Source organism: Melanerpes formicivorus, unplaced genomic scaffold, assembly GCF_026170545.1.
Source record: "Melanerpes formicivorus ecotype bairdi unplaced genomic scaffold, bMelFor1.0.p_v2 SCAF_12, whole genome shotgun sequence".
Classification (NCBI taxonomy): domain Eukaryota; kingdom Metazoa; phylum Chordata; class Aves; order Piciformes; family Picidae; genus Melanerpes; species Melanerpes formicivorus.
The window spans coordinates 9,646,636-9,672,856 of NW_027142364.1; the positions used below are offsets into that span (position 1 = coordinate 9,646,636).

A 26,221-nucleotide genomic window follows, 5' to 3' on the forward strand; every position below is an offset into this window, starting at 1 on the left:
GAAAATTAGGAAGATGTTCTTTTTAATTAAGCAAAAACAGAGTTATAATCACTCTTTCTAAAAATAAAATTAGACTCTTTAATCAATCCTTAACATCTGCATTTAATATTTTCTTCTAAACAAAAATACAGATGCAGTTATGTAGCAAATTACAGTCTTTGACAATGTATAGTATTTACTTTCTCTTACACTTAACTTTAATTTGTTCATTAATACTTGACTCATTACTGCAACGTGTTACCTGTAAAAGTGCCACAACTGAACTACAAACATGACATTGTCATCTTAAAACTGTCTTGCTATAAATTGTAGAGAATATACAGAGTTACAAAGTCGTTGTGTTTTTATCAAAATATACAAACCCCCCCCAACCTAACACAAGCTATCAATATTTTTTCTTATGAACTATACAATTATATAAAATATTTCAAAAATTATCTTTATATTCATAAATATTCTACCTTATTTGCTTTGGTCTATAATTATGATCATACAAGTCCACAGAGACAGTAACTTTATGTATTTTCTTTGAAATATCACTGTACTTTTTTTCTGTTTAATCTTCTATTAGCCTTATTTAAATGGAACCAAAGCCGCCATGAAACCAAAAAATCCTCGAGGAATTCATAGCATTCACCACTGATAGAATAAATAAGTGGACTATATTATTACTTCAATCAATACTGCATTATCATTTTATCTGTGGTTTTACTGTACCCAGCTATAGTTTATTTTGAAATATTCAAGAGGATGAGATATGTAAACCGTGTACCAGATCTGCACGTAGAATGAAGTAGAGGATCACTAAACTTTGTCCTGACTTAATTTTTTAACACTTCACAGAGAGGAACATACATGACTATTTGGAAATTCAGATAAACAGAACATCAGAGCCCTATCATATAAAACTTGTACACATAAACCCTCCTCCTAAAAAAAAAAATAATCTTACTCTCTCTTAAAAGTAATCACATTCTCATAAAATTGTATGTATGTTTTGGTGATGTCTTTCAGAGCCTTTTCTCCTGATTCCTAGTAAACTGTGAACCTTCAAGGCTCACCATGACCCTTTGGTGTGACAGGTTGAAGGAGGCAGAAAGGCCAACACTTTTTTTTTCCAGTAACCCATTCCAGGCACCTCTCTGCTATGGGACCATGCTGCTGGGCCAAGGGACAGTGCAACAAAGCTTGCCTTGGCCCAGATGCTGCCATGGTTAGGGGGAATCACTGAAGGAGACACAGGAAGGTTTCAATTTGTACTTAAAGCATGGGAGTGACAAGGAACACCACAAACTGGCTCTATCTCTCTTTATACATAGGGACTGCATCAATGATATACGTGGAAACAAGAATCTGAGTATTTACTTACTCTTCCCAAAACTGAAGTATTTATAGGGATTTGCTCTGTTGTTAGCTGTCCAAGCATTATTCCAGGATGAGAAGGAAGAGTTTAAACTTCCTTTTCTGCTGAGAAGAATAGTATTTCTGAAACACAGGAGCTGCAGAGCCACCAGTAGGTGGACATTTGTATACAATTGTATACAAATTGTATACAGTTCTTTAAGCTAGGCTGTTTCATGAGAACAGCTTCCTTTAGAGAAATGAACCTCAGTAACTCTACCAAGCCACTGACACTGAGATTTATGAAGTTTGGAAGACTGGGTCTTGTGAGTTCCACTGAACCTTTAGTAAATGTCTGAGGGACACCATAAATCTGGAATACTTTCCACATGAGCACTCAGACTTATTGGGTTATTATGGTAACTACAAAACTGAACATGGAAAGGAAAAGGGGTTTAAACTCCTGAATGTTTTCTAAATGTTGAGTTACCGAAAAGCACACCAGAACTCAACCGTACTTCAGCGTACTCAAGTGCATGAAACATTTCCCACCTTCACTTTAGAATACACTAAATGACACTTTTTTATAAACACATTTTTTTAAGAAATTGCAATATATGCATTCTGCAGCACAAATTCTGCAGAGCACACCGTGAATCTATGTATTTATTTTGCCTAGAACAATTCTGACTCCTAAAACAGCACTGTAAGATAGTTCAGAGACTAGTTTCCTATAAGACTAAGCAGAAAGGGTTTGGTTGTTTGTTTATTTCTCTGTGTCAGAATTCTGTTGTGGCAGAAGTATTGTGGGTCTTTCACACTAAGTTTGTTTTATTGCAAATAGCAGTTACTCTTTTCTGGGTTATTTTCCTTCCTTTGCATAGAGGGATATGTTTGGATGAAGAAATTTGGTCATAGTAAATGATACCAACTGGAGTGGAGATGTTTCTCTATTTTCTCCAATACATAGTTTTGGATTTTTATTCTCTTCTGTAAAATTGCCACTCAGAGTATAACTTCTGGAGGTACAGTTTGTGTATTTTTCACTTCACTTCCTTCTGAGCCAAGGACATGTGGGTTTTCCAAAAGTTTAGTGCTTTCATTGCAAAACTGTTCTTTTCTATCCTGTGCACCTGAAGTTTTGAATAGATGTTTCTTCTGGTGCATTCCCAGAGCAGCTGCTGTCTTGCAAATTTTTTGACAGTGAAAGCAAGCAAACCCTTTTCCATTAAGCTTACGTACATGCCTTTGCTCATGGTTCCTTTTGGTAGAAAGATACAAAAAGCTCTTAAAGCAGAACTGACAGTGGTAACGTTTTTCTCCCGTATGAATTCTCTCATGTATTTTGAGTGTTTCATTTAAAGTGAATGCCTTATTGCAGTACTGGCAGACAAAGTCTTTGACACCCAGATGAATACGTTCGTGTTTCTGTAGATATCCAGGAACTGAGAAACATTTACCACAGGTTTTGCAAGTGTAGGGCTTTTCCCCAGTGTGAGACCTCATATGTATTCTTAAAGTGGATGGACTTTGAAATTGTTTTTGGCATAATTCACAAATGTAAGGCTTTGAAGTCACTACATGCCAGTGTACATGATCTTGAATTTTTTCAGTGGAAGACTGATCTCTTTCACAAAGCTCACAATGGAGATTAGGCATTTCTGTGTTCTCTTCTTGACTAATAACTTTTTCCTCGGGAGCATTCCTCAGTGCATACTCTCGACTGCAAGTGTTGTGGTTTTCCACAATGGTATTCTTGCTTCCATGCTTTTCCCTCCATTTGGTCTTTTTAATTTTTCTTAGCTGTTTGGATTTCTTTTTTGGTTTGTAATTATAATAGGGTCTCCAGGGTTTATCACTGGAGTCTTGGTCACTTACGTCATCACACATTTCTGTCAGCTCCAGGCATTCTGAGCTATACAGCCTAGATGGGCTTCTTTCTTTTCTCTCTGTTTCTGATTCCTCAACCAGATTGTCCTGTTTGGACTCACATTTATTTTTTCGTCCTCTTTTACAAAACAGCTTAGATCCTAATATATGTCTTTTTACAATAGCCTCATTACCAATTTTTACTGTAATTTGACAAAGAGGTGCAACATTACTGTCAGTAGATGTTCCCGGTAAGGCAGGCTTTGCAATGTATGTTTCAGTTTTACTTGATTCTTGGACAGTATTTGTTGTTTTGCTAGATGAACCTCCAGGTCCTGGGACATGCTGTGTATCCTCAGTTGCTTCTGCTCTGCTCTGCAGCAGTGTCTTCTTTTTCTCCTTATTAGATTTTGATTTTGTAATGCCCTTCCCATGATTATCTGACTCATACTTACAATCATCAGTTGCAGACTGACTAGGTGGATTATTTGAAGATTCTGCCTTGCTGTTTTCTACTGAAGTGACTGTTTTGCTGTGCATGATTACCGATGAAACTCTGCTACTGTGCATTATAACAGAGGGTGCAGAACTGCTGTAACTGATGACAGAGGTTGAATTTTCATTCATGTTAGTTGGAGATACAACAGAGGAATCACATTCCTGAGAACCAGGGTCACCTGTGGCAGTGGAAACTCTTTTCTCAATGGTACAAAAGTCCCTTTGCAGGTCAGAATTTAAGATACCTGCTCCCCAAGAGGACACATTCTGAGTATTCACAGCAGATGCTGTATCATTACATGAAGATGTATCCAAGGCAAGAGGTCTGTTGTTTGGTATGATATTACTTTGAAAATTCAGTGGTGGTAGCTCAGAGTTAAGAGAAGTTGGAATGAAACAGTTAGTAGAAGCAGTTTCATTAACCTGGGTACTTGCTTGAACATTTTCATATGAAGAATTTTGGTAGGACTTATAGGGCAGTCGTCTGCATTTCATGGGCAAAAGTCGATAAAGCTTGTATGGGTACACACTTGGTTTTAAGCCTCCATTGGCTGTCTTCTTATTTACCGAGAGACGATGGTCAATTGCATGGAAAGACTTCTGATGGTTTTTCAGTATATAGTAAGTCATAAAAGTCTCCAGACAGAAAATGCACTGATACCGTCTCTCCCCAGTGTGCCAGATCTCGTGTCTAGTGCGATACTCAGCTAATGCAAATACTTTATTGCAGTAGTGACAAGGATATGTTCTTCTCCAGGAATGCACATTTGCGTGCCTTCGAAGGCTAGACAATGTTACATAACTACGCTTGCAAACAATGCAAGTATATAATATCTGCCCATCCACAACTTTAATCAAATGATCTGTTTCTGGTAAAGTGCAGTTTGCATTAGAATAATCAGTCATATTGTTTTCAGACAGCAGAGGCTCTGCATTTGCATATGAACTTCCACTCTTTCTGTCTGTAGCAGTATAATTACCTGCAAAGTTTTGTTGCTTTCCATTCTGAACTGATAAGCCACTTGATCTTGTGCAGACTTGTTCATGACTTTCCAATACATTTAGATTTGCAAATTGTTTGCTGCAGTATTTGCATATGAAAGTTTCCTGATGCTCTGAATGGAGCTGAAGATGAGTGTTCAGTAATGCCCTGTCACTGAATGATTTTGCACAACAGGTGCAATTGTAAACAGGTGGAACTACAGTTGCTGTGGATCCAGAGACATTAGCAGGATTGTTTTCTTCTTCTCTGGATAAATGGAAATCTCCTGCTTTGTTCTGAGGTTTTGGAAAGGAAGTAATTGGCTGACCAGTAACTGCTTCATGCTGGGCTTCTGTAGTGGTTACTGTAGAGGCTGGCGCTTTTGCTATAGCCAAACCAGTACCCTGGGGTTTAAGGACTGTCTTAGGAGTACTACATACTTGTTTTTGTGGCTGAATGAGTGGTGTGGCTTGGACATCTTCATAGTGGTCTTCACCTGTCCTGTATGAAGGGCTGCTGGACTGTTCAATAAAAGGTGTTCCTTGACAAGTATCTCCTCCAGAAGAAACTGCATAGGAGTGTTCAGCCAGTGTACTGGCTGGCTCAGCATCTTTGCAAATGTCACTTCTGTTGAGGCTTATGTTGTGATCTTGTATTGTCTCAGATACCTTTTTAAAGTTTGCCCTCAAATCAAGTGGAGAAAACAAACTGTTTTCTGTTTCAAAAATGGAGAATGCGTTTGTAATTCGTGGTCCATTTGCCACAGCAGAGTCTTCATGTCTCTTTTCATGTTTTTCCTCTTTGACAGTCCCTTTTTCACTAACGCAATATGCATAGGGGCAAGGAGAACTTGAAAAATTAACATCTGTAAGATCTTCTAAAAATGATATTCCCAGTTTTTTCCCTGCAGCTGCAAGGTCTGTTACTGTCTCTTGCCTCTTAACAACTACTGTGGAACTATAGATGTAATTCAGTATTTCTGTAAACACTTCAGCTTTGAGATCATCTAATTCCAGTACATGACCTGAAATACAGATAGTACGACTCCAGAAAATGTTTTTAAAGTAAAGGCTTGAAGCTGCCAGCACATTACTATGGGCTTTAAATTTGGTATCTTCCACAATTATGGTGACATCACATAAAATGCCCCGAATGCGCTGTTCATTTAAAATAGAAAGTACAGTGTCACTGTGGAAGTCATCCTTGAGATCCTTTGAATGGGACATGACTGTCATCTACAAGAAAAAGCAAGAAAAAAACATATGTAAATCTATTTATAGTAGTTATTTATTTATTTATTAACTTATACATGTTAAGAATGATTAAAATTTTGTCACAGCATTTCAGGTTGAAGTCATCTTAGGTGCATTCATGCCAACAGTACTGAAGGTAGTCTATGTACAGATCAAGGGTGCATGAATACCAGTAGCTCCTCAGTAGGAGGCAGAGGATCTTCTCTGTCCCTACATGGGTGTGTTGCCTGCCCTATACCTTTCACTGGGGAGGGGACCACAGCTGCCAACTTTCTGTTGTGCCAGTGGGTGTGTCTGCTCAGCTTCACACTGAATACCTCACTACATCCTTGAGGTAATGCCCCTGGCATGCAGCTGAAGTATTTGGTAGACATTCTGGGGAAGGCCGAATTGCTGTAGTTCTGTGGATACTAAGGACAGTTTTCAGAGGCTGTCAGACAATGACTACAACACAACTGCATCTGATCCCCTTTTTAGGCTGACATTTAAAATAGGAGTCAGAGATCCCATGCAATAAAGTTTTAGTTGCAAGTCTTCATAAAGAAATGAATTTACAAGCCACACAATTTTGTAAACAATGTCAGAGTGGGTGTAACACCGTTTGCAGAAACAGCATTGTTTTCAAATACTGATTACATTTTATTAAATAGCTTACACTTAACTTTGAAAATGACTGAGAATTTGTAAGTAACTGAATAAGTTCAGTGAGAAAAATAAGTAGAGAATAACAGGACATTTTTTCTTCAGTTACAGTTTATAGTGTTTCCATAACTAGACAGTATGTTAATTTCAGACTAATTGCAATAGAAAATGCTGTTAAATAACAGATAGTTCACAATAACGAGGTTTAAAGATGACAAAAAAATGCTTAGTCAGGCTGTTACTGTATTAATATATTGGCTTATATAAATTAAATGGGGGTTTTATGGTTTATATGAATCCAATATGAATTTAAAAATAGACTGAAAAACACAATGAATTTGACAGTACATATCTGAAGAAAATCTCTGAGTTAAATGGATGATTTTTTTTGTTTTGTGCAAATAATAATGAGGCTTGTTCTTTTTCTTCTGTATCTGAGTAGTTTCCAACTAGTACTGTCCATTTCCAACTTCAAGTCATGAAGAAATAGTTGTTCTTCTGGCACTTACCAATCATGACAGTAAAAAAATCTTCACATTTATTAACTACCATTTTCTTTCAACTCGTGAAAATAGATTGAGCCTTAAAGAAAATGACCAACTACAGATATTTTGATAGGTTAAAATAGTACATGCTGTAATGTTCTAAGAAGTTACGAATAACTTACCTTTACCCTCAAATAGTTCACATTACAAATGCCAATATATTTGTTAGGATAGGTTTGAACCAAATGCTGCAAGAAAGGTTTGACCCATATTCACTAAACAAAGAGCAATGACCATTTAGAACATTTGCCTTCTCACTGAAGCTATTCAGAAGTAATCCTTTCTTGAAAATAGGTCTTGATCACAAAGTAACATGGGACATGCACCCTTGCATCTACTTACACTTTTGACACTATCACAAATCCATCAACTACTTTGCTGCAAATCAAATTATACCAAAATAAAAGACAGTCTTACTGTGCAGATAAACACAATGTACTATGAAAAAGATTGTCATTTGGGATGTTGTGGATAAAGCTTGGAAGTAAAATTTCTACCTTCCATCATGGCTACTGCTTCTATCAGGACAGTGTTGCCTATGAAAACGGCCAAAATTTCCAACATCATTTAATGGCTGAGAATTTTCATTGCCCAGAATTCAGAAAAATCAAAACAAATTAACAAAAAATGCCTTTGATGCTTGTATATATCACAGACGTAACAAAATTCATTAGTATAGCTATGACAGAAAAGTAGATGTATATTACTTTTATTATCTGGTCACTCTTAGCAGCTGTAAATCTAGATGCATTTGGTTTGTGCCTTTAATTCTTAAAATCAGAGTTTATCATGTTTGTGTTTATTACACTTATTTGGCTTAAAATAGGAGATGTTTATTAATTTGGAATGATAACCTGAAGTGCACAGTAATTAGATGTGGCTATGTGCTTTGGTTCAGTATCTGAAAACCTGCACTGAGTCTTCTACAGAAAGAATACTGACAAGAAAACTTAGTTCTTAAAGCAAGCAGCCACTCTTCCATAATTCTTTCTTCTCATTGACAATGTCTTCAGATTACATCTGACTTGCTCATGTGATGTGGTATTAGAAACCAACTCTCAAGACATCAAAACCATTTCACAACAGGAGCTATTGATAGAGTTATTTCCTGAGTATAGGAAATAAATTATGTCAACTCTGCCTCCCAGTGAACTGCCCCTTAGGAATTTGCCTGTGTTTCCTCTGTTTCTTTCCTGGAAACCGCTGGGTTTAGTTCAAAGACATCATCTGACATACTGCATACTTTTATACTAAGAGGCATTTACAACCAAGGCCTACAAACCCAAGTGGTTTTAGTAGCAGTATTATTATTCAGCTAGTTATTTCAAAATTCATCCTCCTAAGGAGACAAGTATATATTTTAAATTTCTACTTGCATGTACACAGATTGCCAGTTTTTACAGTTCTGGATGTTTTGATATGCTCAGTAAACCACCAAACTAGATTCCTTGTGTAGAGATAGTTGAAACTATCATTTGCTATTTGGACATCTAAGTTTTTGCTGTGTGCTAAACCATCTGTTACGTATCTCACTGGAAAGATACTGAAAAATTCCAGATCAAATCGATTTTCAGAGCCAACAATTTGACTTCTGTCTCAGACTATACATTTCCCAAATAGTCCACTTATTCATGTGTGTAATGATTCTCTGCTGCCTTTTATTTTACCTGTCTTGCTTCTTGCATTTGTGAAAAATGTATCTGAAACACTATAAAATCAGAAGGCTCTTCCCAGGACACAATAAATGGAATATTTTAGGAATTCTTCACATTCCATTTGCAGTTCATTTTGCAAAAGGAAAACGTGTTCAGTTTCCCAGAGAGCTCTATGGAGACAAAGATGCAGAAAGATCAACCTTTTCAGATGTATTATGAGCTGTAGCATTATTTGTATTATATTACTGGTTTAAAATATTTCTTATTAAAATACTTACAAGTTACTATTCTTCTGTATTTTTTTTTATTATAGACTTACAGAAAAAATTCTAATGTTATTCATAGATTGCCCATTTGACAAAGCTCTTCAGCCTGCCATGCCATCCTTTTGTGACACAAGCATGTGTGTTGTTTTGATACTTTATACTCTCAATGCAGACATAAATAGTTTCTTAGGAATCTGAACAGTACCTTTGTAGTATAACTTCATCTTTGGTGCACCCATAGACAATTTTAGCTTCTAACAGCAGATTTTTTTTTTATTGCAAACTACCTTACTATTTGCATATTTTCTGTGAAAACAGTAACAGCCCTAACCTGTCATTAAAAGTTGTTGAATCACTTTGGGAAAAATAGATTTACATATTCATCCGAAATGTAAATGTAATGCTTAGTGGGCTGATTCAAGTGTAATGCTATCTTTTCTGACATCAACAGAATAACACTTCAGGACAACAGCTGTAAATGAAAACAAGTAGTATTAAAAGTTAACAGAAAGACCAGAGGGTTGATGCATCCAAACACAAATCTGACTACTTATGCCTCACAGATGACACTGCTAATTATAAACATTGGAGCATCCAGCTCTACATGTACACTGAAGAGGGCAAGACCCTACTCTTAATTTCTACTTAGTATTATTTGCACATAAACTACAAGATCTCAAGGAGTTTTACTGGCTGATGAATGCCAAATATAACAAATACAGTATTTTTTTTTTTACTACCAAAGAGAACTGCTGCAAAGCAAGAATATAGTTTTTAATTTTTGATAAACTTTTGAAACCCACTGCCAGGCAAGTGTAATGGTATACATGAGAACAGATTCTTTTGTTACAATTCAGTCACCTAAATTTGAAAGACAAGCTAATGGCATCAGCAAAAAAACACCATTCAAGCCAGCTGCTACTACCTAGGCAAAATAAACCCCAGAAAGATACATGATACATGAAATAACAGTTCTCCCTCTCTTTTCTTATTGCACACATTTCTACTGGGATTTTAAAGATGCTAGTATTTTCTGTTGCTTATCAACATGACACTATGGAAAGATGTTTACTCTGTACTTTCCTTATGTTCAGATAAATTTCACTTTATTAACATATAGTCAAGGCTGTCTCTTGTTTCCAACCTGTTTCCCTGAGACGTAACCTTCATCTACAAGAGCAGAAATACAACTAGGCACCACAAATATACAAAAACAAGTACATCTCCACACCCCCCCCCCCAATCTTATCCTAGCTCTACTATCCTGACCCTTGCCTACCTGGAAACCTATTGTCCAATCATCACTTTATGATGATAGCTCAGTTTTATATGGAATCACTGCAGAAGTCCCATCTGCGCAGTATGACTATTCAGTATGCCTATGAGTATGCCTCAACCAGGGTCCCTTCAGTCTCCTTACAACCTCAGGTTGGCAGAAAAATTTTAATGGTAATTTGAATTTAATTGTAATGGTACCTTTAATTTATTTACAAATTTTCACAGTAGTTTTAGTTTAAATGTTTAATAGTTTGCAGTATGTGAATTTACATAGCTACACAGTATTTCTACAATTACATTCATATGTTTTCTCTTTTAGACTCTCACTGCTTACCTCCTTCCCTATTAATACAGAATAGTTACTGTTAATGGCCTCAGAAGCACAGAACTTTAAATAATTTTTTTTCATCCTTGCACTTGCTTCCTCTGACTTTTAATTCACACAGCTGGGGTGGTGGAATTTATCAAAAGAATGTTAAATCTTTGAAGCCAACAGATGAACCATTCTTTCAGAGCCATAATTACTCCCTACTATCTCCAACTCATTCTCTCACTTCCTACATTACACCTTTCTCAACATATGGAAACCAGCCTTTAAAACCTTATCAGTGCTCAGAGTGGGTTTGTGCTTTTAAGTCGTGTTTCTCAGTTTGAAAACCAAGGTGAGTCCTTTCTTTGTAACAGAATACAGACTAGCGGGGCTAGGAAGGGACCTCTGGAGATCATGTTTTCCAACCCTCCCTGCTAAAGCAAAGGTCACCCAGCAAGCTGCTCAGGAATACAATGTCCAGGCAGGTATTGAAAGTCTCAAGAGGAGACTCCACAAACTCTTTGGGCAGCCTGCTCCAGTGCCCTGGCACCCTCAAACAAGTTTTTTCTTATGTTTAAGTGAAACCTCCCATGTTCTAGTTTGCACCCCTTGCCCCATGCCCTATCACTGGGCACTGCTGAAAAGAGCCCAGCTCCATCCTCTTGACCTCTCTACCCTTTAGATATACATACATATATACGTATACGTAAATATATCTATGCCCTTTCAGTCTTCTGCAGGTTGAAGAGCTTGTCAAAGATCTGCTCCAGTGCCCTCATCATCCTCAATGGCCTCTACTGGACTCTCTCCAGTAGCTCCTCGTCTCTCCTGAACTGGCTTTGCAATTATTTAAAAAGAAACGGGGAAAAAATTAAAAATAGATTTCCCGCTGCATATCCAGTTCTTCCTGATACTTAAAGGTTTCACCCTTTCGTCCACGGCCCTTGCAGACCCTGAGGGGCTAAGGACGGCGGCGCGGCCCGCACAGGCTCTCCCGCACAGCTGGCCCACAGGGTGGAGCTGGACGCGCAGAGTAAAGGCCCCGTCCCCTTTCCTTGCTTAAGCAAGACTAAATCCATCCTTTCACCACTACGTTAAACAGCAACTGCTCCTACAGAGTTCAAATGCAATTGTCTCTTAATTCTGCGCGAATTACATAAAATATAAAGCCCGTTAATGTCAATATATTTGTCTGCCTTAAAACGGAGCCTCTTGAGACATCAAACATTTGGCAATCTGTCAGCTGCAGATAACTTGAAGACACTTCCGGTTTATGGGCAATAACTGTCGTCTGGGTTCGGTTCGATCTCTAGCCGAGGAAGCAGAGCACATTAACCTGCAACATGATTTTTCCTAGCAGCAAAAGAAACGCTTACGCAATTTTATGCTCGAATGTCTTATAACTCACTGTTTTTGAGCTACCTGGCGGTTAAACCCATGGCTTTGGGGCTGTCTCTGGCAGGGCGGGAGGCGAGAGCCGCGGCGAAGCCTTACGGTGCGCGGGGCGCCCGGGCGCGGGGTGACGTGACAGGTGCTGTCTTCCGGGCGGCGCAGGGCCCGGGCCGACGGGCAGGAAGGCGCCGCCGCCATTTTGCGCTCCTAATCCCTGGTGAGCGGATTAGGCTGTGGTTTGTGGAGTGCAGGCGGGCTCCAGCGCACGGGCGCTTGCCCTCTTGCTCTGCTGCTACCGTATTTTTAGTGTATTTGTTTTACAGCAAATGCTTTGTGCTTAATAAACACGTTCAGATGGGCTATTTAGCGGATCAGACAAGGTTGTTTATATGCAAATTCAAAGAAAATGAGGAAATCCCATCTTCCCTATGTCCAACCCCCTGCTCCAGAGGTATCACTGCAGTTTTGTCCACATCTTTAGAATTCCTCTTAAATCTAACACAGGATTCTGATTTCCTTGGCTCTCTTTCAAAACCCTTCTCATAATAAGAAAGAGAAAGCATTTTTGGAGATACATAGTTCTGTGCATAGTTTATGCAATTTTCCAGGAGAAGGAGAGGTGAAATAGTACCTTGAAAAAAACCAGCAACCCAATTTCTTACAGATGTGAAGCAGAGTCACATTTACCTTATTTGCCTTATGTGATGATTACATTTTTAAAGCACACATAGAAACTCATACCGCATCATGAGGATGTTAATTTTAAGCAGTAATCTTTATCTCTGATTTTGGTTTCATCTGATTACTTATTGCCTCAGGAACCAAGTGCAACCAAACTCTTGGTGCTTCATAAGCACTTAACAAATGCTTACCTAGATAAAGAAGCAATTAGCTTGATTTCATTTAGCCAGATGCTCAAAAATATTTGGTACAGCCTTCCTGTATGTTTGCTTTCTCTACCTCTCACTTTGAATAGTCAGCAAAACCTTCTTTCCTAGTTCTTGGAATCATGAAGCTTAAAGAAAAACAAAACAAAAACCCCAAACCCAAACCAAACCAAGTAAAAAAACCCCAAAGCTAGTCTTAGAGACAGGTGGAAAACACTGTTAGAAAAATGGACAGTTTGCTTGAAAATAATAATTTTGCCCAAAGTTAACCTGATGAGGAGTTGATGAGTGGAAAAATCTTTAAAAATAATTCCTGAGTTTAACAAGACAACAGAGTTGATAAAGAGATACCCAATTTAATGAAATTACAACATTGATGAAGAACTCCCCTTATTATAATTGGCTGGAATGCAGGAAGGGGCAGACGGACCTTGAAGAAAGGAAGATTAAACAGGAACCAGGACTGTCTGTGAAATACTTCTGTCATTCTTAGATAACTTTGTATAGATAGGAAGAACCGGGATTTTATGTGAAATATCAACATGCCTCTGTCATTTTAGATAGATACCTTTTCGCATACAAGCATCTACTGAAACCTCTCATGGTAACACAGGCTGTGTACACACCCCTGTGTCCAACACTGTAATAAAAGCATAATATGTGAACATTACTGAATTTCTCATCCTTCTCTAAATCATAGAATCATGGAATCAACAAGGTTGGAAAAGACCTCAAAGATCATCAAGTCCAACCTGTGTTTATTTTTACTGACTTTGGTGTATGAGGTTTGACTGCACAGTTACTCAGTTTTCAAATCTTTCAAGCCTATGCATTAGAAACACTGAATAGTAGGAACTGATTCACTTTATACCAAAACCCAACCAAACAAAAAACCCAGAAGCATTACTTTTAATCATATTCACCCGTGGTAGGCCTGGAAGTTAGAATTTTGCTAGACCTCCATCACTATAAATGTAGCTTACTGTCTGAGGAAACTATTTAATACCAACATAAGATATAAAATCTGTTACATGCAGGGGGTGTCTGTTTTTGCAGCATTCTGTCTTGGAATGCATATGCATGCTTTCCTGGTTGTTTAAAAGATATGTGAAGAAATTTGTTCTTGTCAGGAAATTGTCATGGTGGCAAAAATGAAGTGGGTCCCCAAATTTTCACAACATTCTTTTTCATTCCAATTTACCTGAGAATCAAAGTTTCATACTTAGCATATAGGTTACTTTTAATCTTGAGATATTGCTTTTTGCTTTTTTTTTTTTTTTTTTTTTTTTTTTACTGCTGCTTCTTTATTAATGTTTGAGGTGCATATATACATAGTAATATATATTAAAGAAGATTTCTGACACAGGTTCCATATTTGTGACAAACGTGTTGCCGGTAACAATACAATCATCTGTATTAAGGTTAAATCTGTTGTAATCCTTTAAAATAAAGAAGTGCATTACTGAACAACAATAAGTACAAGCATCTTTTTAGGCCACATGAAATAAATTTAAGGAATATTAGGTTATGAATTCTATCTAGACTTGAATTAAAATATTTTAAATTGTTTTGAAAATAAGATGCATAACCAGCATTTGTGTAGCAGATACCCTCAACTTAGAGACCATTTGATACTCTGGCAGTCTTAATATCTGTAGACAATGTAACAGATTTGGAGAAAACTGACTCCGTTTTTCTTTATTTCCTCTTTGTGTTTATTGTTGTGTTATTTGTTTGATTAGCTTTTATTTGTTTTGTTTGTTCTCAATTGTTAGGGTGTTTTCTTAAAGCAACTTCAGCACATCCATTCATAAAAACCCCACCACCTTTTCTGTGACTAGTGCTGTAATTGAAGGTTCTTTTTTCTATATAATATATAATTTGAGTTATTTGGAATTCACAGTCCCTCATAAGGCTGTCTTAGTTCCACGTGAGAATTTATGTTCTCATTGTAATATTTCATGTAAAACCAACTGCTTGCAAAGACAGGAGAGGAACTGGTGCTGAAGTCATACCTATGAGAATGGAGAATATTGACATCTGTGAGAGGTCGGACAAGATTTACCTGCATCTGCAGTCCTGATTTCAGACTGTAAGCCACAGTGCAAATTATATACTGTAAAAATAGCAATATTGCTAATATACATGGACCAATTTCCATTAAACATATAAATGATAGCACATAACATCATACAAATGTTACTTTTAAATATAAGTCTGAGTAGTTTTGCACTGAATTATATCTTATGTAGTAAAATTGCAAGGTATGGAGAAAATTGTCAGCAAATTTTGACTTCTTTAAAATGTATAAAACAATTCCAAGGTTGCTGAAGTCTGATAATCTCATTTCTCTGACTCATGGCATGTGGAATTCTTCCCTTTAGAGTATTTCAGACCATCTAGGAAAAAAAGGTTCCAGTGTTCCTCTCTGGACAAGCAGGTTCAGTTTTTAAACAGCAGGAAACAACATTATCAACTCATGCAAATTCCTCATGAGTGATAGGATTTTGACCAGGGCTTGACATCTTTCCTTCTCAGTGGCTAGAGCAGGTGAGCCTATCCATGAGAAAAAGACTTGGATGCAGTGTCTTGATTGCTCTTACTGATGAGGTCAAAGTGGCCAAGCAAGAAAACACAGCTGCTCTTCACCCCTCAGGCAGGCCCAACACTTTTCTAGGAAAGGGGGTGCAAGAAGGACCCAGGAGCTCAAAGTGACTTTACTTCCTTTCTGGTTTTGAGCAAGGCAAGGACTTCCTTTGTATAACTCTACTCTTCTCAAGCATCAAGTTGAGGGGGAGAAAGGGAGAAGCAGTGCAGTAATGGAGACCTGCAGCAGCTGCCTGCTTCTCCAAATCTGGATGAGAGAGGAATCTGGCAAAACTCATTTGGCTCTCAAACTGTGTAAGCTACGCATGTGCAGCAGAGAAAGTCTTCCTCCAAGGTGTATTGCCTTCTTACAATTTAGGGGTGGATTAATCTGAGTTCCTTCAATGTTAAACAGACTACAAGCAATTTATAAAGGTATAATTATACTTTTGTTCCTCCATCAGTCTAAAAACCAAAATGAGGCAACAATAACTGACTGAAATCCAAATTCTTCTTTTGCTGAAGATATAAAAGCTTATGTTGTACTACTAAGAATCACCTGACTTTACATCTTCATATCTCTGAACAATCTCAGTATTATTTTCCAGTTAAGTCTTTAATTTTTTATCTGCGGCTGACGAGCCACTGTTTAGCCTCCTACATTTCTGAGATGTATCATAGTCTTTGGCTAGCATAGATTTATCAGTTGCAATTATGAAGCTATGTTTACAGCATGACATCACCAAATATCTTTCTGTTGTTTGTTGTTGTTTGATACAGTAATGTATATATATATATATATATATGTATGTATGTTTGAATAGATTAAAACAAAAATATCAAATAAAACATTTAAATTTTATTCATTTTGGCTGTTTACTCTGTGGTATTCTGTTGTCCATTCAGTTATCAGAAAGCTAACTGGAATACTAATTTAGCTGGTCTGCTAGATGGCTGAACACAAATGTTTTGAAAGCTAGAACTGGTCTTCAAACTTTAGGCCACCTCTGATCTCCAATATCTTTAAACTATTGCAAAATATTTGGGGGTTTGCTGTTATATTGATAAATGTTAGCATGTCAAAAACAATGCACCAAGTGGAAGCAGTTACTCATTGCTTTAGTGTGGCCATTTCTTATGGCAGCTTACTGGACACAGTAGTTTTGTGTGCTTTTGAATAGTCTTATGCTCCATTTTGTGCTGAATTAAGTGGTGTGGCTGAAGCCCTACACATCCTCTTGCATCCTGCTGCATGTTTCAACTTAAAAGCTGTATCAAGGGCCCTGATCATTAAATGGAGAAGAACTGTACCAAAACCAGGTAGTAGCTGGTAGTAAGAAGAAAAAGCTTGAGGGCTTCAGCTCTGGTTTGTGCTGCATGCTCTATAACCAACATGAATTGCCTCAGGCACAAAGCCTGGCCTGACAGCAAGCAAGATGGGGTGCAACAAATAACAAAAAGAAAACAAAACCCCAGCCAAAAAGTTGATTTGCATCTCCACAATAATTTCCTGAACTCTTACTCTCTCATAAGCCTTAATAGTATTGTCACAGATGATGGTATATAGCAACATTGTGGTTCAGCATCATGAAAAGATTCATGGGGCAGTGTTCAAACTATCTGGAATTAATACTAGATTCTGGTACACTTGAGTTATGGAAGTGTTTCTGTTGAGAGTTATGGAAGTGTTTCAAACTGGAGCAGGGTAGATTTACATAAAATATTAGGAAGAAGTTCTTTACTATGAGAGTGGTGAGACACTGAAATGGGTTGCCCAGAGTAGCTGTGGATGCCTCATATCTGGAAGTGCTTAAGACCAGGCTGGATGAGGCTTTGAGCAACCTGGCCTAGTGGGAGGTATCCCTGTCCGTAGCAAGGGAGTTGTAACTAGATGTTCTTTAAGGTCTCTTCCAACTCAAACCATTCAATGATTCTATGATTGTCAGGATAATCTTTATTTGCTAAATAACGTTATTATGTATGAAGCCTTCTTTCTTATTGCGCCCTCCAGAAAATGGTTACTGTTCACATAGACAACAACTCAGATTACACTAACTGAATTTAAGCTCAGAAATTGCAGATTGCCATTTTTCCTGTTTAAAAAGATGGAATTAGCAAGTATGTGGCTCAGTTGGTAGTGCGTAAGACCCTTAATGGGAAGGTCGTGAGTTCAAGCTTGCAGTGGGCAGCAGTGGCCTCCCTACTCTAGCCATGAGGTCTGTGGTGACAGGTTGGACTCAATGATCTTTGAGGTCTCTTCCAACCTTAGTGATACTGAAACTAGCATTTTAGATTTCTTACAGATCTATCATCTTGGGATAACAGAGTTAACCCAAAGGGTTGCACCCATTTTTCATTTTATATATACATAAATACATTAAGAAGAAACACCATAAATAACTGGTAGTTAAAACTGCTGAATTCAGTAAAAATACATGTAAGATCAGTTTTGAAAAATCTGAGCTTCTTTTAGTCCATGCCTATAAAACAAAATAGTACTATACGAACAATTGCACAGAGGGCGTGAGTACTGCCTAAATACTACATCCCAATGTTATTCTAAAAGTCCATGAAATGCCATTTTGATGACTTCTACATTTATTTGCTACACCTTCACCCCCCCATCTTTATGTGTTGTTGACTCTTAGGAGACAGTGTTTCATCATACCTCTTTGCCTGAAGATGTTGGATAGAATGAGAGTACAACAAACAACATCATCATGGAGTGGCTTTAGTTTATCACTGTGTAAAATAGTGTAAGCATACTTCTGAGTGATGGTACAAAACTCAAATTTAGAATCCCTGAGCATTCTAAACCTCCCTTTACATCTGTATTTTGTTGCCTTAAAGCAGTGCTATAAGTAATGAGAGGCTTGGAGAATTGTTTCAGTTTGGACACCAAGCCCACCATGCCAGTTTTTGCCCTGTTACTCTAATTTCAATTTAAAGCATAATGAAAACAAACAAACAAACAAACAAACAAAATTACAAGATATTTCCATTGCAAACATGAGATTTTTAAGTTAAAAGCTTTGAGTATTAAGAATCCGCATTGGGCCATGCCCAGAAATCTTTTTATATGGTGATTTTCAAGATGCATGCATTATTGCAGGCACATGGTATGTTAATGCATTGGGTTGCTTAATAAGCATTCACTGACACACATCTGCAGCTTTGCTAATGTACCATTTATTCATATGTGGTTGCCAAGGAAACAGGTTATGGCCCAGTATTCTGAAAATTCTGAGCAAATGTTCTGTGATAATTTACTTAAAATAGGCACAACTAAGATTTGGTATCTCATTGCTTCTGTAAATCCAGGTAACCTGTATGTATCTAATTTTGTTTCACTGATAAAATCTCCAGTGCCATTTCATTGTCTCTGGAAATCCATTGCCATTTTCTACACTGTACATCACTGGGTATTAGAAGTAAACTTAAATATAGTAAATGTTTCGAGAGATTCTAGGAATTGAGTAGAATTTTGGTTTGATGTTTAGTCTTGGGGTTTTGTTTTGCTTTGCTTTAAATATGTATCCTTATCTTACATTCTGCCTGGTAGCCTTAATTACTTATTTCTAATTATCATATGACATTAACAATGGTGTTGCAACAAACCATTTGTATAGAGATTTGTGCAAATGGTGCCACTGAAATCAATTAAACTTGCTCCCTTTGTATAACGCAGATCATGTGCTAGAATACAAGGAACCATGGTAAAAGAAAAAAGAATTAATCAGGATTTCACTGATTCCTTCATTCAATATGTATATATCTCTAATCTAAAGCACAGATACCAGACATACTTATTTTAACCAAGATGATTATTGTGCATTCACAGTGATAAGAAAGGAAACTGCTGATATTTGAAAAAGCCATGCAAAGTGCGAAACTCGTATTTTGAAATACCCTGATTATTTATCCCAACACTATACTTGAATTTACAAATTGACGTGATTACAGTCATGTAGGGGCAGAGATTAGCTTGAACTATGTACAGCTTAACCAAAACAATAATATTAGGGTTCCTCAGCCTTTATTGTATGGCACCGATTTATAATGCACACTAGTGACTGGGATCCAGGGTTAACATTATGGCAAGCTCAGGAGGTTTGCTCGCCTGCCAATTTGTTTGGTTCATACAGATAACTGGAGGCTGTAACAACCTGTTTCAAAGATCTCTCTTGCCTGATTTTGTTTGTCCAACCTCCATGGCAATAAAAATCCAGCGGGAGATGGAAAAATCGAACAGTATTGATAGGAGAATAGAGCAATGTGGTGCTGTAGCAAGAACAACTCTTAAATGATTATAAGAAAATTAGAACTCTGGTAGCAGAAAAAAAACCCCAAACATTTAATGCAGTGGTTTTAAAGTGTTAAATATTTCAGCACTATTTGTATGTGAGGTTTAAAGAGATCTCAGCTTGCTATAATTACTCCATAAACTTACTCACCTAAAATCAGGTTCTTCTGTTAGAATCTTTTAAAAGTAGTATCAACAGGTATTTTCAGCAAAAACATCTCAGTAATTTTGTGAACTTTGTGGCTACTGTGTTTCAGCCTGCAAAGGGGGAAAATCCAAATGTAGTTACTAAATTATTAGACAAGTAGCACTTTCCAGATGCATTGTGAATACCGCTTCTGCCTGCATTGCTGTATTATAGTTTAACCTGTATAGTGCAAACTGGACATAGTGTTTCATAATGTGTCCTAGACAGAAATGTAAGGAGGTTTTCAAGTTTAATTTTTCATTTGGGTCACTGGAAAAACAAGGCTAAACCCAATCCTTAGCTCTACTTCCCTTTCCCCATTTTAATATTGTTTTTTAAAATTTATTGTATATTTTGCATCTTATATATTATACATTATATAAGGTAATATAAATTATATACTATGTAATACACTATTTAGTATATGATTCAAATTATTCCTCACACATTTACCTAATAAGACATGAAATAATGGAGGCTTAGCTTCCTCAGTTGTATCTGGTCCTGAGTTTCATGAGGTAAATCAGTGGAAAATAAATATATTTTAAGATCAGCTCCACAGTTTGCCAGTTAGAAAACAAGTCATGGTACAGGGAGAAGCAATCATCATTACTAGTCAACAGCTTTGACTCCATATAAACTGCTGAAACTAATTACAAGTTATCCTTTATCTTAAAAGCCTCCATGTTTTTTGTTTTTTGCAGTATTTCTTTCTCCCCTTTCTATTCTGCTATCTGTCTGTGTTACTGACATTTCTAGGCAGCTCTTGTTCTATGGAATACAATTCCTGTATCTTTCTGCTTAATTGATTATTCATCGTTGTCAAACATCCCAATTTTATGTTATTATGTATTAAACATCCTAATAAGCCTATTATGTAATAGTGTAAAAATGATTCAGAGCAGGGCTTTGTTTCAAAGACACTAAACAAAATTAAATTGTTCCACAGGGCAACTGCGAAACGTCAGAGCTGATCAGCATTTATATAGCAGCAATTAACAATATATGGATCCATATTCCATTTACAAATATATAATATATTTTTATGAATAACATTATACAGCCAATATAGGATCCATCACTTTGGCTTTAAAAAGTAAGAAATTGAGCTTATGTTTTTTGTTGGTTTAGGTATATCTTGATTTCAGTGAGTATTCTGCAGCTCAAATCTGCCCATGACAAAGGATAGAATGAAAGACAATTACATGAAGCTATTATTATTACTTCAAATACCACAAAAGTTGTATTGACAAAAAGCATGAATGGGAATGTTACGGTGAATGGGAAACTTAAACATCACATTTGAAGCAATCCAGCAGCAAAAGATCTTACGAAGCTAAAGAACCCTCAAATTTGATAATACTAGAATTCAAATCTAATATTATACATAGAAAAGCCCTCTTAGAATGTAGTAACAATCCACATGATAAGATACAGCAGATGCTAGGTGCCCCAGAAGGGTTAATTAATACCAGTTCATTTCTGCCTGAGTCTGTGTAATAGCCTAACAAATATGTGAACACAGTTTCAGAGTGAGAGATCTGCAGTTTCACATCAGAGTTAAGTCTAGAAGCAGAACTAACCTTAATTGGAAAGGTCATTAAGAAGCATGTAGGATAGTGTCTGAGGAAAAAACCTCAAGTGTCCCTAACAATAACATGTGCAGGCTTTGCTGGAGGTGTGAAAACCTGCACCTGCTCCTACGTGCCTTGGTTAGCCCCCTCAGCCAGAGAGAATAAAATGGTTAAGCCGATGCAAGATTTCTCATGACACTTCTGGCTGTGCCATTCTGATCCTCTGCATGAGCTGTATGTAACTGCCATTAAAATACATATAGCAACTCACTTAAAATGATCGAACTGGAAACAGCTTGCTAATTAGTAGTCTCCTCCTCAGTAAATAAGTTTCTTTAGCTAGAAAACATTAAGAGTTCACAGGCTGCCAATGAGTTTTTCCAGACTCATTTCAGCCTTTGAATTCAGTCATATTAATTAGAAGAGGACTTGGACTTCCTAACAAGAGAGCAAATTTGCAGATGGATTTAAAGTAACCCTAGCAAAGCACACTCATGTAATGGAGCTATATAGTTTTTAAAATGCCTCAAGTGGGTACACTTGGACACAAAGACGTAATAAAACCAGCTTATTGCTAAGTGCCCTGTCTTTTCTAAAGATAAATATCAGCAGCAATAAATAGATTGCTTCTACGTAGCCTTAGCTCAGCAACTTCCTTTAAAAATAACTCCACAAGCAACAAAGAAATGCAATTCTGATAGCTACATGTAATGGCATACTCCACATTAACATTTCAACCAGGAAAAGATTCAGCAGGAGCAAGCTACTGGAGAGAAACCAAATTACCAAAAACCTGCAGACTTGTATCTGCCACTTGAGAGATGCTGTTTATTACATTTTCAGTTCTGCTTCTTCAGGTGGAACAGGGGAATATTGCACTGCCTCAGACTAGTCCCATAATTATGACTCAAATGTTTTTATTATAGTTATTAAGCATTGGCCTATCAAGGCAGGTCACAAGTCATATTCCTGAACGGTTATACTATGCTTATTTGGAATGCACTAAACTGACACATTTAGAAATAAATGAGAATTAGTTTGATATTACTAAGGCTGTGAAGGCTATTACTGATAATTGGCTGTGCTTCTCAGTACCTCCTTTGCATTAATTTTCAGTGCTGGTTCCTCATCCGCACAAAATATACTTAGTCATTTTAAAGTCAAGGACATGAAAGGAAAATGGCTACCCTGCTGCAAAATGCTCATTGCAGTACTGAGAATTTCTCAAGTCACATAGAAAGGAGATTCACAAGGAGATACACTACGTTATAAGCTCAGAGGAGAAACTTAGTAAAATCTGATTCTGTATAAACAGTTACCTGTGGTACAGGTAAGATTTAACTTCACTGGTACTGTTAAATGTTAGCTAAAAATGGAAACAACAAATCAGAATACTTAAATTTTGAAAAATCTATAGGATCTGGAAATTACCGCAGCCTACAAGTGAGTTTATCCTGTAAAGGCTTGTTTAAGACCTGACAGAAATGGTTTTCCACTATGCTTAAATACAGTTTGTTACCTGAACTTCAGAATGGGTCCACTATTTAAAGAAAGGTTTATTAGCATTACAGGGGCTGAATTCAGCAAAGGTTGAAACATACTTCTGATTCTCTATATTTCTCAGCTGCTAAATATTTAAATGATACTTCTATTCTTGTCATAATGGAACTATCACTTTGTATACCCACAGTACAAACCTTGACCTACGTGCAAGACTAGGCTAAATTAAAAAAAGAAACCTGCCTACGTTACTGGGAACAACCAATTAAAAACATGAATAAACCAGTTCTATGTTGTGAACAGCTTTATAAAAATGGCATCATTTAAGAAATTAGAGCCACATGGAAACATAACATGAGATCAGATTCTTATTTAGAACTAAAGAGAAGTAACTGCAGAATTTCCATTTGCATTATGATACTGCTATTAAAGAGAAAAACATCTTTCTACATCTATACCATTGCACCTTTTAAATGGATTTGGTTGCCAAGGAAACTGGTTCTGGCCCAGTATTGATCTGAAACAAATACATTACAATAGTTGGTGCAAGACATACCATCCACATTTTTATTCCTGGTGCTCAGTTTGGGGGTTTTGTACATAGTGCTGGTTTTATTTCATAGCCTGGTTTTGTGTAAAGTAAAACACACTTCAGTGAACTGGTACTCAGTTTAAGCTGACAGGACCATCTCTATCAATCTCTCTCCTTAAAGTCCTTCTACCTTAAAATAAAAAGAAATGCTGCAGGTTCCTGTTTGTAGCTAATGCTGAAAATACAAACATTCAAGTAGACTTATTTAAGATTTCGCACAAAACCGCTTATGACAAAATTTAAATATTTTTCATTTTTCTTACCTACTTCAGTTTTTTATTTTTGCATTTTAATGGCAAGCTTAGTAATGCTTATGGTCACCCTTAAAATGTAACTGAATCAATAGGGTTTTCAAAAATTCTTTTGTTGCATAAGCGTTGCCACGCCCTCGGTACATATGATTATTTTAACAGGCATGATTGCTCTACTTTCACAATAGGTTTTTTAAAAGCAGGTTAGAACAATTGTCATGCCAATTACTGAAGACAACAGTTTAATATTAGCTTGTTTTCTTTAACAGTTTAATACATTTTTAACTACATTCCAAAGCCCATTTCATGTTCTTGCAGTACTGACCAAGAAATCAGTAAAACATGCAAATCTCAACCTACCTGCTCGTGCCACTTAGTGCAGCGTTAGCATGGCAGTGCACCCAGCCATTTTACGTGAAGCGATGAAGTTCTGTTCTTGGTCTTCTTGATAATTTTTTAGAAGCAGTCAAAAATCAGATGGGAAGCAGCTTGAACAGACTGTGATCAGAACTGAGTTTTTATCAATAGGGAGGGCAGGAGTGAGGGAGAAAAGTGTCCTCGTCCAAGGTTTTCTGAAACTGCAACAAAAGGTTGGTTGTTCTTTTTTTTCTCCTCCTCAGAGGGTTCAAAGCTTGAAGCTGACCATTGCAAAGGCCACTTGTCACGTTTACTGAAAATCAGCCTATTGATATCGCAGCTGAAAATATAAACTCAACAACCAAAGCCCATTGCACAACGTGAACTGCGTAAGAGTTAAAAATAGATTTGACATGCCTCCTACCTGCATAATAAATATCTAAGTTTCAAGTGCTTTAATTCGATATTCACATTAATTAACAATACAATATACATTATTTAAACTGCAGTAAACACAAGAAGAAAAAGGGTGACACCATCTGGAAGCACAGTTTGCCTTTTTTTTTTTTTTTTTTTCTCTTTTTTTTTTAAATCCCTTTCCAAGGGCTAATAATGTAGTTTGAACGTGATGACGAGCTAACAGCTCACCACGCTGCAAATGCAAAAAGGATTCTGAAGGTGATGCTCAAATATCTAAGCCTGTAAAAAAGTATAAATGAATCTTCACTACTGCATGACATGGCACACAGACCATTTACATACTCACATTTGAGATACTAGGCACAGTATAATGAATTCAATACACAGCATGCACACAGCACAAGCAACGTTAATCCTGCCTGCCATTTTAGGCTCGCAGGAGTAAGATACATACTGCAGCACAGCGCTGGTAAGGGAGGAGGCAAGGGACAGCTCACCTTAAATGCAGTATCTGATTAATGTTGTAAGTGACATTGCGTATCAGCTACACAGTCTTGGTTCAACTGGGTGGGAGGGAACAAAGAAAATTGTCATCAATTGGTGATGCAAGATGAGCTTCAGTCACTAACACTGTTAGCAAACTCCAAATTCTACAGTGATACAGTAGCAGGCATTTCAAACTCTTATCAAAATCTGCCTGTGCAATGGCTGAGTCCGCCTACAGAGGAAAAGAAACCAGTCTTCTTGCTCACTGGAGAAATGCTGGACTGACTACAGCAACACCCTCTTGATGCAAAAAGATTTCACGTCGCACGCATTAAATCCTGGATGCATTTGCTGCGCTTTTCTAATTTTAAAATCTCAGAATTAAAAAAGAAAAAAGAAAAAAAAAGGTAGCAAAAAAGGCACAACTAAAGTTCTAATGCTCATCTAAAGAAAACCTTGTTTTTTTTTTCCATTTCCTCTCTTTTACAGTCCATCAAAATGCTGAGCAGTATTGACAAACCGCACGAGCACAGGGTTTGACTGCATGATCAGCTGTCTGTGTCTACGCTACACACTGTTAACCATAAGCAGCGTTAGAGCTAAATATATCTGCAATGCAGAAGCTGTAGGTGCTATGTGGTATACCATTCTGCTTAATTGTAAAATATTTTTTTCTCTCCTCAGATACAGCAAATAAAAGAAAATTCAGTACCAATCTGTCAGGCATGGTAGCTGTCAGACGTACAGATCGGAAAAGCTATCCTAAGTATACTGACCTAGATAGCACTAAGAAGACTTAAGCAGCGTACGAGCAGACTCGCTGTCACAGCAAGGAAAATGAAACAATGATCGTCTAATCAAACTGAAAGCAACAACTCACTTCCACAGTATGAAATCCAAAATGCTGCGTACTGTGTGTGCACATCTCATGTTATTGGAAGATGCAAAGCTCCTTTGTTTTTTGTGGTTGGTTTTTTTTGTTTCCCCTCAGAGGATTTTCTTAGCTACGGTTGCACAATGACATTCTGACATCATGAGGTCAATGCA

General features: G+C 37.1%; 1 protein-coding gene across 5 annotated transcripts; it reads right to left on the reverse strand.

Annotated features, from left to right (window-relative positions):
* Nucleotides 1-25,446, reverse strand: ZBTB38 (zinc finger and BTB domain containing 38). 5 transcript variants are annotated; one of them, XM_068145247.1, is made up of 4 exons: nt 25,186-25,446; nt 24,272-24,489; nt 19,959-20,065; nt 1-5,925 (listed from the first exon to the last, which is right to left on the reverse strand). In XM_068145247.1, exon 4 carries the CDS (start codon nt 5,923-5,925, stop codon nt 2,347-2,349), a length of 3,579 nt encoding a protein of 1,192 aa, XP_068001348.1. In that variant the 5' UTR covers nt 19,959-20,065; nt 24,272-24,489; nt 25,186-25,446; the 3' UTR covers nt 1-2,346. The 5 variants fall into 5 exon arrangements, with proteins under 5 accessions (XP_068001348.1, XP_068001349.1, XP_068001346.1 ...); XM_068145248.1 differs by lacking the exons at nt 19,959-20,065; nt 25,186-25,446 and having other exon boundaries at nt 24,272-25,165; XM_068145245.1 differs by lacking the exons at nt 19,959-20,065; nt 24,272-24,489; nt 25,186-25,446 and adding an exon at nt 12,062-12,218.
* Nucleotides 25,447-26,221: the final 775 nt, after the last annotated feature.